The sequence below is a fragment of the Pygocentrus nattereri genome, chromosome 18, assembly GCF_015220715.1.
Source record: "Pygocentrus nattereri isolate fPygNat1 chromosome 18, fPygNat1.pri, whole genome shotgun sequence".
In the NCBI taxonomy this organism is placed as follows: Eukaryota; Metazoa; Chordata; class Actinopteri; order Characiformes; family Serrasalmidae; genus Pygocentrus; species Pygocentrus nattereri.
In genome coordinates, this window is record NC_051228.1 from 4,766,340 (window position 1) to 4,778,447 (window position 12,108).

Below are 12,108 nucleotides of genomic sequence, written 5' to 3' on the forward strand. Positions count from 1 at the left end.
TTGTAACAGATGCAGGTCTGCCAGTTGAAACTGTCATCAAGTAATGCTGAACTCATGGATTTGGCTTGTCGACATGTATTTTTATACTAAAGCATGAATCCTCCCACTGACACATGAATGGCTAGTTTGTCCCGTTTAGTCAGTCACTCATCTGCCTTTTAACATTACATCATTACAGTGATGGTCAGCTGACAACTTATTAGGGATGGCAATTTTAAGTGTAATAATAATCTACAGCACTGGTTCATGATGGATTGAGAATCACTAGTCTAGTACAGTGGTAGACAAAGTACACAAACCATGTACTTGAGTTAAAGTACAGATACCCAAGCTAAAATATGACTCCACTAAAAGTAGAAGTTCCTCCCTTTAGACCTCCACTTGAGTAAAAGTACTAAAGTATTTACCTTCAAATGTACTTAATCCATCCATTTTCTAAGCCGCTTCTCCGTCAGGGTCACGGGGGGAATGCTGGAGCCTATCCCAGCGGTCATCGGGCGGAAGGCAGGATACACCCTGGACAGGTCACCAGGCCTTCACAGGGCAGACAGACACACACTCCCACCTAGGGGCAATGTAACATGTCCAATTGGCCTGACTGCATGTCTTTGGACTGTTGGAGGAAACCGGAGGAAACCCACGCAGACACGGGGAGAACATGCAAACTCCACACAGAGAGGACCCCAGTCACCCGGCAGGGGAATCGAACCCAGGCCCTCCTTGCTGTGAGGCGACAGTGCTACCCACTGCACCACCATGCCGCCCAAATGTACTTAATCATAAAGTAAAAGTACTAAAAGAGTAATTCTGGCTCTAATGTCCTGTTATCTTTTTTTTTTTTTTTTTTTTTTAACAAGACTCGCTTCATGAACTCATTTCAAGTTAAAGTCCTCCAGCGTCTCTCTTGGTAAACCAGTCTTTTAATAGAACGTCATTAGTGTCGCTGATGTCTATTAAAATGATCATAAGCACAAAACACTGAAGGTAAACAGTTTCCATCAGGGAGAACCGAGTGGCTCTGAAATCACTTTTTACACACAAGCAAAGTTTCAGTTTAAGATTTATTTACAACTTAGTTCCAAGTTTGAGTTTAATAAAAACTGGCTTTAAACTCAGGATCACAGATGAGCTCCTTTACTATGTTGATCTGTAGGCCTCTGTTCATAAACATTAACCAGCCCAAACTAATTTACTATAAAATGAAATGGTGTTTGTAGAGATTCAGAAAAAAGCCACGTCAGTCACGACTGCATATGTGGACATATTTCTATATTGTGCTCTATTTACACAAAGTTAGGTTAGTTCATAATTTGTTGAACAGACTCTCCCAAAATTTTACACTGCTGCGCTGACGTTGAACTGTGTACTGCACTGACTGGGTGACCAACAGGTCAAAACCAGCTCTACACAAAGTGACCACTGTGTCCTGATTGGTGCTCTGGCTTTAAGCTTCTTTCGCTTTGACATGCGTTTTTATATACACAGAAACCAAAAGGAACAACAGATTTCACATAGAGTAGTGGAGTATCCATCCATCCATCCATCCATCCTGTTCCGCTTCTCCAGGGTTTGGCAGCATCCTAAGCAATGAGACCCAGACCTCCCTTTCCCCAGCCACTTCCACTAGCTCTCCAAGGGGGATTCCGAGGCGCTCCCAGGCCAGCTGGGCGATTATAGTCACGCAAGCGTGTTCTGGGTCTTCCCCGGGGTCTCCTCCCAGGTGGGCTTGCCTGTGACACCTCCCGAGGGAGGCGTCCAGGAGGCATCCTAACCAGATGCCCGAATCACCTCAGCTGGCTCCACTCGACGTGAAGAAGCAGTGGCTCTACTCCGAGTCCCTCCCGGATGACTGAACTTCTCACCCTATCTCTAAGGGAGAGTCCAGACACCCTGCAGAGGAAACTCATTTTGGCCGCTTGTATTCGCGATATTCTTTTGGTCATTACCCAAAGCTCATGACCATAGGTGAGGGTGGGAACGTAGATCGACTGGTAAATTAAGATTAAGAGACCCTTATTAGTCCCACAATGGGGAAATTTCACCTCCGCATTTAACCCATCTGTGAAGTGAAACACCACATACACTCTAGTGAGCACACTTGCCCAGAGCGGTGGGCAGCCCAATCCACAGCGCCCGGGGAGCAGTTGGGGGTTAGGTGTCTTGCTCAAGGACACCTCAGTCATGTGTTGTCGGTTCTGGGGATCGAATCGGCGACCTTCCGGTCACAAGGCTGGATCCCTAACCTCCAGCCCACGACTGCCCCCTTGTCAATCAAGAGCCTTGTCTTATGGCTCAGCTCTTTCTTTACCACAACAGACCGGTAAAGAGCCCGCATCACTGCTGACCCAGCACCAATCCGCCTGTCAATCTCCTGCTCCCTTGTACTATCACTCGTGAACAAGACCCCAAGATACTTGAACTCCTCCACTTGAGGCAAGAGCCTATCCCTGACCCAGAGAGGGCTCTCCTCCCTTTTCCACCTGAGAACCATGGTCTCGGATTTAGAGGTACTGATTCTCATCCCAGCCGCTTCACACTCGGCTGCAAACCGATCCAGCAAAAGCTGACGTTCGCGGCCTGATGTCCCCAATAGAACCACATCATCTGCAAACAGCAGCGATGTGACCCTGAGGTCACCAAATCGGACACACTCCATCCCCTGACTGCACCTAGAAATTCTATCCATAAAAATTATGAATAGAATTGGTGACAAAGGGCAGTCCTGACGGAGTTCAACTCTCACTGGGAAGAAGTCTGACTTACTGCCAGCCATGCGAACCAAACTCCAGCTTTGTTTGTACAGGGCCTGAATGGCTCGTAGCAAAGAGCCATGTACCCCGTACTCCTGAAGCACCTTCCACAGAATACCCCGGGGAACACAGTCGAATGCCTTCTCCAGATCCACAAAGCACATGTGGACTGGTTGGGCAAACTCCCATGAACCCTCCAGAGAGGGTGAAGAGTTGGTCCAGTGTTCCACGACTAGGGCGGAACCCTCAGTGCTCCTCCTGGATCCGAGGTTCGACTATAAGCCGGACTCTCTTCTCCAGTACCCCTGCATAGACCTTACCAGGGAGGCTGAGGAGTGTGATTCCCCTGTAGTTGGAACACACCCTCTTGTCCCCTTTTTTAAAAAGAGACACCACCACCCCAGTCTGCCAATCCAGTGGCACCGCCCCCGATGTGCACGCAATGTTGAAAAGGCATGTCAGCCAAGACAGCCCCACAACATCCAGAGCCTTGAGGTACTCAGGGCGTATCTCATCCACCCCTGGAGCCTTGCCACCAAGGTGCTTCTTAACTACCTTAGCGACTTCGGCCTCAGTAAAGAATAAGCGTATTCCCATGTCCGCACACTCTGCCTCCTCACTGGAGAATGTGTTGGTGGGATTGAGAAGGTCCTCAAAGTATTCCTTCCACCACCCAAGGACGTCTTCAGTTGAAGTCAGAAGCACACCATCTCCACTATATACAGTGCTAGTGGCACTGTCCCCCAGTAGGACAATAGAGTCTCCAGGAGGAGCACTTTCAAGCATCCTTCCCAAGGACTCTAAGAAGGCTGTGTACTCTGAACTGTTGTTCGGTGCATAAGCACAGACAGCAGTCAGGACCCGTTCCCCAACCCGAAGGCGTAGGGAAGCTACCCTCTCGTCCACCAGAGAAAACCCCAACATACAGGTGCCGAGTCGAGGGGCTATGAGAGCCCACACCTGCCCGCTGCCTCTCACCATGGGCAACCACAGAAAAGAATAAAGTCCAGACCCTCTCAAGGAGATAGAGCCCAAGCTGTGTGGTGGTGTGCCCGACTATATCTAGCTGGTATCTCTCAACCTCATGCACCAACTCAGGCTCCTTCCCTGCCAGTGAGGTAACATTCCACAAATCCACAATGCACCGAACCCCTACTACTGCCCTTCCCATTGATGGTGGGTCGATGGGAGGGGGGACTCATGTAACCCCTTGAGGCTGGGCCCGACCGGGCACCATAAGTAAATGCCTGGCTCCAGGGTGGTGGAGCCACCTTATCACCACAATAAGGTGGTGATCCATGGAGAGGATGTCAATTTATATTTACTTTATATTAGATTAACTTTATTGAAAAACTAAAGTGGAAACCAAGTTTAACCAATATTCTTATAGAACATACACTGATCAGGCATAACATGAGGCATAACCACTGATCAGGCATAACCACCTCTTTGTTTCTACACTCATTGTCCATTTTACCAGCTCCACTTACTGTATAGCTGCACTTTGTAGTCCATCTGTTTCTCTGATACATTGTTACCCCCTTTTACCCTGTTCTTCAGTGGTCAGGACCCCCATGGACCCTCACAGAGCAGGTACTATTTGGGTGGTGGATCATTCTCAGCAATGCAGTAACACTGACGTGTTGGTGGTGTGTTAGTGTGTGTTGTGCTGTTACCAGTGGATCAGACACAGCAGTGCTGCTGGAGTTTTTAAAAACTATGTTCACTCAGTGTCCACTCTATTAGACACTCCTACCTTGTCAATCCACCTTGCAGATGTAAAGTCAGAGACCATAGCTGTTGTGCTCTTTGGGCCTCTTCCAGGTGTTCCTTGATTGGTTGATGGGTGAGACTGCATTTATCTGTCGTTGCATCTCCTACACATACCTAATAAGAGAGCAAAAGGTGGAAGATTGCTGATCCCACATCACATGTAATAACTCAAAGGGGGAAGCCCTGTGGAGGCCTGGAGCACCTCATAGTGAGAGTACATAAGGGATCAGCAAGTTCCATTCACCTCCATCTAGGTTCATCACTTATTTAGCATGTATTTAAGAGTCTCATTAAACTATTCCACAAGGCCATCCATCTGTGGGTGATGGAGCAGTTGGCAGAGTTCAACTATGGGGCAAGAGACAAATGGGGTGCCCTAGTCTGTGATAATGACTTTAGGTATTCCAACCTGACTGCAGACCAGAAACAGTTCCAGCAAGTAGAAACTGTGTGATGTGGGCTACCGTGTTTTTGTATGTGAGGTGTTCTCCCAGCAGATGATGGTGGGCTTAAGTACATTACTGCATCTATCCAAGACCTTGGGACCACCAATGCTTCTTGGACTCCTTTGGGGAGATGGCGGATACAGTAGAGTACATGCTGGGAAGTTGTTGTGAGTGAGGGACCCCATCAATGACAAACATATATTCTCCCAGGCTTGTCTTAAGTGCTCATCTTCCCACTGTACTTTCATGAAGCTGCTATTTGCCTGGAGCTATCGGAAGAGAGAGATTAAAGGATTAGTAGGGACTGTTCCCACCTTCAACACTGGCCTCTCTGCTTTCTCCTTCCACTCCCACCACTAATGTGTGTTGATGGGAAGGGTGGATTTTCTGAGCCTGTGGATTTCTTCTAGCCTTCGGCCCGCTGGAACCTTCTTCGAAATTAGGATAGTCCCAGCACACCAACAAGGGAACATGGAGATCAGGTACGAGCACCACTGCGAGAAGCCACTGCCATTCTTTTTCTCCTAACCATATTCGGGCTGTTGGGAACTGATTTACATCTCCATGTATGCAGGAGATCGGCAGCTCTCTTCAGAAGACAGTGCTACCTCAGTCGATAAGGGCTTGACATGAATGTCCATCTAATTGGGGTCTGCGATTGGGGCCCTCAGCCGTGGTCCAGCAGTGTAGACTGCAGCTGGCCAGCCATGCAGGACAAGGCAGTGTACCTGAGGCATAGTCAGAGGGGCATGGGGCTGGTTCTTGTTAAAGTGGTGCTCCTCTCTCTCTCTGGATTGAGTTGCGTCTGAACCAGGTCTCAGCAGAAAGGCTGAGGTGGTTCGGAGCATTCAGGTTGTCACAAAACCAGTATGTTTTCAGCGCACTCTGTCACTTCTACCATGTATCGTGGTGCTCCTCATGGCAACTGCCCTTCTAATTCATGTGGTAGAGTCTGTAGAAACCTCTCTAGGCAACCTGGCCTACTGCCTTTTCTGCAGTCTGGACCCCAGATTGTAGCCAGCATTTTGTGACACAAAGGAGGTGGAGCATCTGGCTGATGACAGAATTTGGAAGCTCTCACAGTTCACTTCAAAGTCAATCTTCTGCTGAAATTAGATAAAGCTTAGCTGGTCAGTATACTTTTTACATGATAGTTGTAGAATTAAGCTCATGTGAACTAATTGGTACGCACAGGCTCAGACGTCTTACACAGGAATTAGTTGCAGCTGCAGAGAAACAGATGCTTCACTTTGACTGTTGTGGAGACAGAACCGAGTCTGATCGCCTTGTTCCAGAGGGGTAAAGGCAGCAAGGGGTGAGTTATTGGATTAAATCTAGACAGACAGCTGACTGATATAGTTCCAAGAGGTAACAGTTAAATTTGTTGGCTTTAAGAAGCGAAGGGGCCATTTTCTGTTTTCTTGGCCACCACGTACTCAAGCAATGCAACAGGCCTGCAACAATTTTTCACTCTACCATAAGTTGAGTGTGCAGGCCTACACAGGTGTAAGTTGTTCTATATGCAGTCACGGACTGTAGATTAAGATTTCACAATCTAGCCAGTATTTTCTTTAGGAGCGATGATAAGGCATGTTAATTTTTTTTAATGTGAAATATGTTTATATGGCAACAAAAGTGTGATTAAAAACACAACAAGTCAAGTGTTTTGACTTATTTCAGCAACTTTGCTCTTCCTTTGCTTTATTTCTGGTGATATGTCGTTATCATAATTGGAGTAAATACTACACTGTTACAGTTACTTGTATCTGGTCTTGGTAGCATAACTTTCACAATAGTACTGGAATTTTTTTTCTTTTCTTTTCATGTGAAGACAAGCAAAGCGCATGTATAGAATTGTAACAGCAGAGGGAAAATTTGCATGTCTGTGGGAATTTTTGCTCTTTCATCCAGAAGAGCATTTGTAAGGTCAGACACTGATGTGGGACAAGATGGCCTGGCTTGCAGGGTTGAGGTCAGGGCTGTGTGTGGGTCAGTTCTTCCCCACCAAACCAACCATACCTTTAAGGACCTTGCTTTGTGTACTGGGGGACTAAAATGGCCCTCTTGTCCAAGACTTGTAGCTGGAGACTGGAGAAGGGGCACTTTTTTACTATTATGGTGAAGTTTGACCAGCCCCTGAGCAGGGGCACTGCTCACCGCTGTGGCAGAATTCAACTAGCCAACTAGTTGGGATGCTGTTCACTGTTTTAGCAGAGTGTGATTCAGTTCGCTGTTATGTCATGAGTTGGAACTCTTTTCACCAATGTAGCAGAGTTTGACTAGTTCACAACCTTATTCACCTGTGTTTGTGAATGAGAGTTTGACAAGGTCACAGCAACAAAACACTAACAAAAAGAAAATTGCCATGGTATATGCGAATTTTGGACACCCTTCAAGGTGTAAAGTCTCAGAATTGTATTATTCTAAGTACTACATTACTGTTCTTTTTACAAACATGTGAGCAAAGAATAACAGAGCTTTATAGGTGTAGTGCAAATAGACAGTGTGTTTGGGGCATCTGATAATGATAATTTAAGAAGTTAATTTGTATTTAAATTACTTTATTGATTCATTCAATAATCTAAACACTTAATTTTGGCAAAATAAACAAAACGTGATTTTTCACTTTTTTTTTTTTTTTTTTTTTTTTTTTTTTTTTGCTATGGTCACATAAGCCAGGCTGCTGTTTTCCATTCAAATTTTAATATGGGCTTTTGCTGATTTGATCTGAAATAATTTTACTTTAATTGTCTTTTAACCAATTATGTCAACATTATGGCTGGCCTTTGCTTAGTAAAGGATATGACAGTAAATATGTTTTTCCAAAAAAAAAAAAACAACACAAACTATAAATGGCTTGTGGAAAAATGTTACACACAAAAAAACTAATACATCAGATATCTTATCTGATGTGTTAATGAAACATAGTGAGCTACAATTACAAAGACGTTATCTACAAGTCAGTTAAGTAAACAGCAAATGACTAGCATCTCTCCCTGCAGAAGCCTAGCCACTGCTCTGAGCTTCCCCTCCCTCTTGTTGGAGGGTCTCTGCTTCCACATTCATTCTTCCCATTTCTAAATGTGGTCAATGGCTGTTTCAGTTTAAAAATTAAACATGTTCAGGTAATAATAAAAGCCTTGAAGATGATGATTCAAATATTCTACAGGTTACAATATACTTCACTGATTCTCTGAACCACTGATAGAAAATGGCATATATTACTGGATTCACAGAGGAGTTCATGTATATTAGCCAGATAAACACAGTCCACACCATTGATAAAGATGACAAGCTTTCAACTGACAGAGAACTTAAATATAATGGTATCCAGCAAGCAAGATAAACAAAAATGACAATGCTCAATGTTTTTGCTGCTTTGGTTTCAGAAGAGCTTGAAACCTTGTCTCCATGTTTGTGTGAGGCAGCATTTGTCACAGCTCTGACAGCTTTAGCTTGACGTCTTGCCACTTTAAAAATCAGTAAATACAAGACCAGTATGACAGAGCAAGGAACTAGAAAAGAAAAGATAAGGTCAACAATAAAACATGAATTTTTAACATAGATCACACACTCTCCATAGCATCTAATGGACATTTGAGAGGGAGAGAGGTGATCATTACAATACATTAAAATAATAATATATGTTAGAGAAAAAGACCAGCCTAGAGTTATGCACACAAATATTTTACCATCTGTAATTCTACTGGAATAAAGTAGAGGGTCACTGATAGCAATGTACCGATCAACTGCAATGAAAACTAGATTAGAGACAGATGCTGATATTGAGAGATTACTAACCACAGAAAAAATAGAACATGCCACTTTTCCAAGGTACCAACAAGAGTCCATGAATAACACAATATTTACAGGCATAACAAACAGTCCCACAAAAAGATCTGCCACAGCCAGAGAGAGGATGAGCAGGTTGGTGGGAGTGTGGAGCTGCTTGAAGTGAGAGATGGAGATGATCACCAGCAGGTTCAGAAACACAGCACACATACATTCGAATGAAAGAAAAACGAACAAAAGCATATAAGCAGGACCTGTTCGCACCTCCTTTCTGCAAGATGCATTATTGTCAGGAAAGCAGTACTGAACTGTGATGTTTTCCGGATACTCTGTGTTATTCATCTGAATGCAGATCTTCCAACTGGGACTGATCCACCTGTGGGGTTCAGTAATTCTGAACTGAGAGATTTGCCATGTTTATTTATACCTAAGCATTCCTCATCCCACTGATATATGATTGGCTACTTGGTCCATAGTGACCCAGCTAACCAATTATTCTTCAGGGTATATTTTGTTTTTTTCCATTTGAATCTACATGCCCAAATCCTAAAGCAAATTATTCACTAACTGCATGAATCAAATGTAAAGTGTTGGTGTTGTATTTTTGTATTTTATTACAAAATAATTTTTTTCACAGTGCATATCATTGAAGAGACATGATGTGAGATCTAGTTTATAACTCAGATGGGGGGGGGGGGCAACTTTCAGTAAAAATTGTGAGTTCAGCTCCTTTTCTTATAGATACATTAAGTTTTATTACATTTTAAAATTACATTACCAATCCATTTAACTGGAAACAAGAGAATTACAGCTCTCATATGAGACCCACCTTTTGAATGTAGCTGAAAGTTATGAAGTAAAGAATATGATGGTGCGTTTTGGAACCACTGGTGGTTCTAAGGATTTAAAGAGGCTAATATTGACCTCTAATTTATTATGTCTATTGGAAGTCATCTTCCAAAAAGGAGACAAAGCCAAAAACCTCAGTGCAAACCAAAATGGCTTAATGTCAAATAATTTCATAAACTGTTATGATGTGATGTTCACTGTATTTACTAAAAGCAAGACCCTTCCAGCCCATGAATGTAAGCCATGTGTCAACACATGTTAACTAATGTAGCCAACTAGCTAACACGCACTCAAAATAAAACACTAGGTTACAAACGTAACCCCAGTTCTCTGATTGCATTAGTGAGGTATCTCACTATAGGTATGCCCCTTTGCATAGTCCTCAGAGACACTTGTCAATAAGTCAGACCCTATTGGCTGGCAGCCAGGACATTCGTGCCAGAGAGGAGCCCCCCTTCTCTGTATTTAAAGGCTGATGCAATGTCGCTTGGTTATTCAAAATGAACACACCTCTTCCTTGCTTCACACAAGGAGGATGGTCTTTTGAGGTACCTCACACAAGCTATCAGAGAACCATGCTTACTTTTGTAAACTAAAGTTCTCTAAGTGTTTGATTTGGTATCTCACTATGGGATATGCTGACTCCCGTATTGCCAGACAAGCTCACTTTGAAAAACGGCCACCCCAAGCCATGCCAACCTGCTCCATCAGAGAGGAATCATTCCCTGTCCAGTAGGCCTTGCCCCTCAGGTGGGCATATACTAAGCACAGTATGTTCCAGAATATGCACAGTGATATCTAACCTGTAAAACCTAGTAAAGGTATGAGGAGAGGCCCCGTTAGCTGCTGCACAAATCGTCTGAATAGAAATGCCCTAAAACCAGGCCCAGGATGTTGCCTTTGCCCTTGTGGAATGTGCCCACAAGCCAGCATCAGGAGGTTGAGGGATACCAACTAGATATAGTTGGGCTCACCTTCACCCACAGTGTTGGCTCTCGTGCCAAACTCCTGGATAGGGGTTGGTCCCTCTCTTATTCAGGGGATACACAGGGTGAAAGGTACTGGGCAGGTGTGGTGTTACTTACGGCTGGTGACCATGTAGTTGTAGTTTGTTCCGGTGGACGAGAGGGTCACCTCAATGCAAATTAAAATCGCATAGAGGAAAACTCTGGCTGTTTTCTGTGCTTATGCACCAACAACAGGTCAGAGTATTCGGCCTTCTTGGAGCAAGTGGGCGGGGTTCTGGAAAGAGTCCCACCTACAGACTCCATAGTCTTGCTGGGAGACTTCAATGCTCATTTTGGCAATGACTGGGAGACCTAGAGAGGTGTGATTGGAAAGAATGGCCTGCCCGATCTAAACCCGAATGGTGAATTGTTATTTGACTTCTGTGCCAGGCATGGATTGTCCATAACAAACACCAAGTTCGAACACAAGGATGTTCATAAGTGTACATGGTACCAGAGCTCTTTGGGTCAAAGGTCAATGATCGAGTTTGTTGCCATTTCATCGACTTGGGACTGTATGTTCTAGACACTCAGGTGGATAGAGGGGCTGAGCTGTCAACTGATCACCATCTGGTATTGAGTTGCATCAGATGGCAGGGAAGACTGATGGTCAGATCCGGTAGGCCCAAGCGAATAGTGAGGGTGTGCTGGGAATGACTGTTGGAGGCCCCTTTTCAGAATGATTTCAACTTCCACTTCTGGGAGAGCTTTTCTCATATCCCAGAGGAGAAAGGGGACATGGAGCCTGAATGAACCCTGTTCAAATCCTCCAATGTGGAAGCTGCCAGGCGTAGCTGTGACCAAAAGCTTGTGAGTGCCTGTCGGGGTGGTAACCCAAGAACTCCCTGGTGGACACAGATGGTGAGGGAGGCCATCAAGCTGAAGAAAGAGGCCTTTAGGGACTGGATGGCCCGAAGGACTTTTGACTCAGCAGACAGGTACTGACAGTACACTGATCATCATCAGTACACTGAAGAAACATTTTTCCTCAAAAGCACTCACTATCTAAGAAAGATTCAGATTCAGCAAAATCAGGAGGAGGGAGAGTCAATATTACAGTTAGTAGAAGGTTTAGGACAGTTATCATAACATTGTGAGTTTTGATGAACTCTGAATGGCACCATTAGAGAGGGGTTGGTGTATGGGTTGTGTAGCAAGACAATTCAAAATGTCTGCTGAGTGAGAGCAACTTAACACTGGAAAGAGCAATCAAAGTGAGCATATCCAAGATGGCAGCCAAAGAAGCACAACACCTTAGTGCATCATCCCAAATACACAGAGTACAAATGGGAAAAACAAAAGCCCAAACTAAATAAATCATGTTACCATTGTGAAAAAAGTGGCATCAAGCACAAGGATGCTGGGGTATGGAATTGGATTGTAGAAATTGTGGGTTAAGAGGTCACATTGAACATGCCTGTAAGAACAAAAAGCCAAATCCAAACATTTGTAATGCCAAACAGTAAGCCAAAATTTTTAAAGGCTAGATCA

The 12,108-nt window shown here is 44.4% G+C and overlaps 1 protein-coding gene across 1 annotated transcript; it reads right to left on the reverse strand.

The window, feature by feature from the left end:
- Nucleotides 1-8,080: 8,080 nt before the first annotated feature.
- On the reverse strand, nt 8,081-9,103 carry LOC108433216 (trace amine-associated receptor 13c-like). Its single transcript, XM_037547448.1, has 2 exons — nt 9,026-9,103; nt 8,081-8,914 (listed from the first exon to the last, which is right to left on the reverse strand). The coding sequence occupies exons 1-2, from the start codon at nt 9,101-9,103 to the stop codon at nt 8,081-8,083; spliced, it is 912 nt and encodes a 303-aa protein (XP_037403345.1).
- Nucleotides 9,104-12,108: the final 3,005 nt, after the last annotated feature.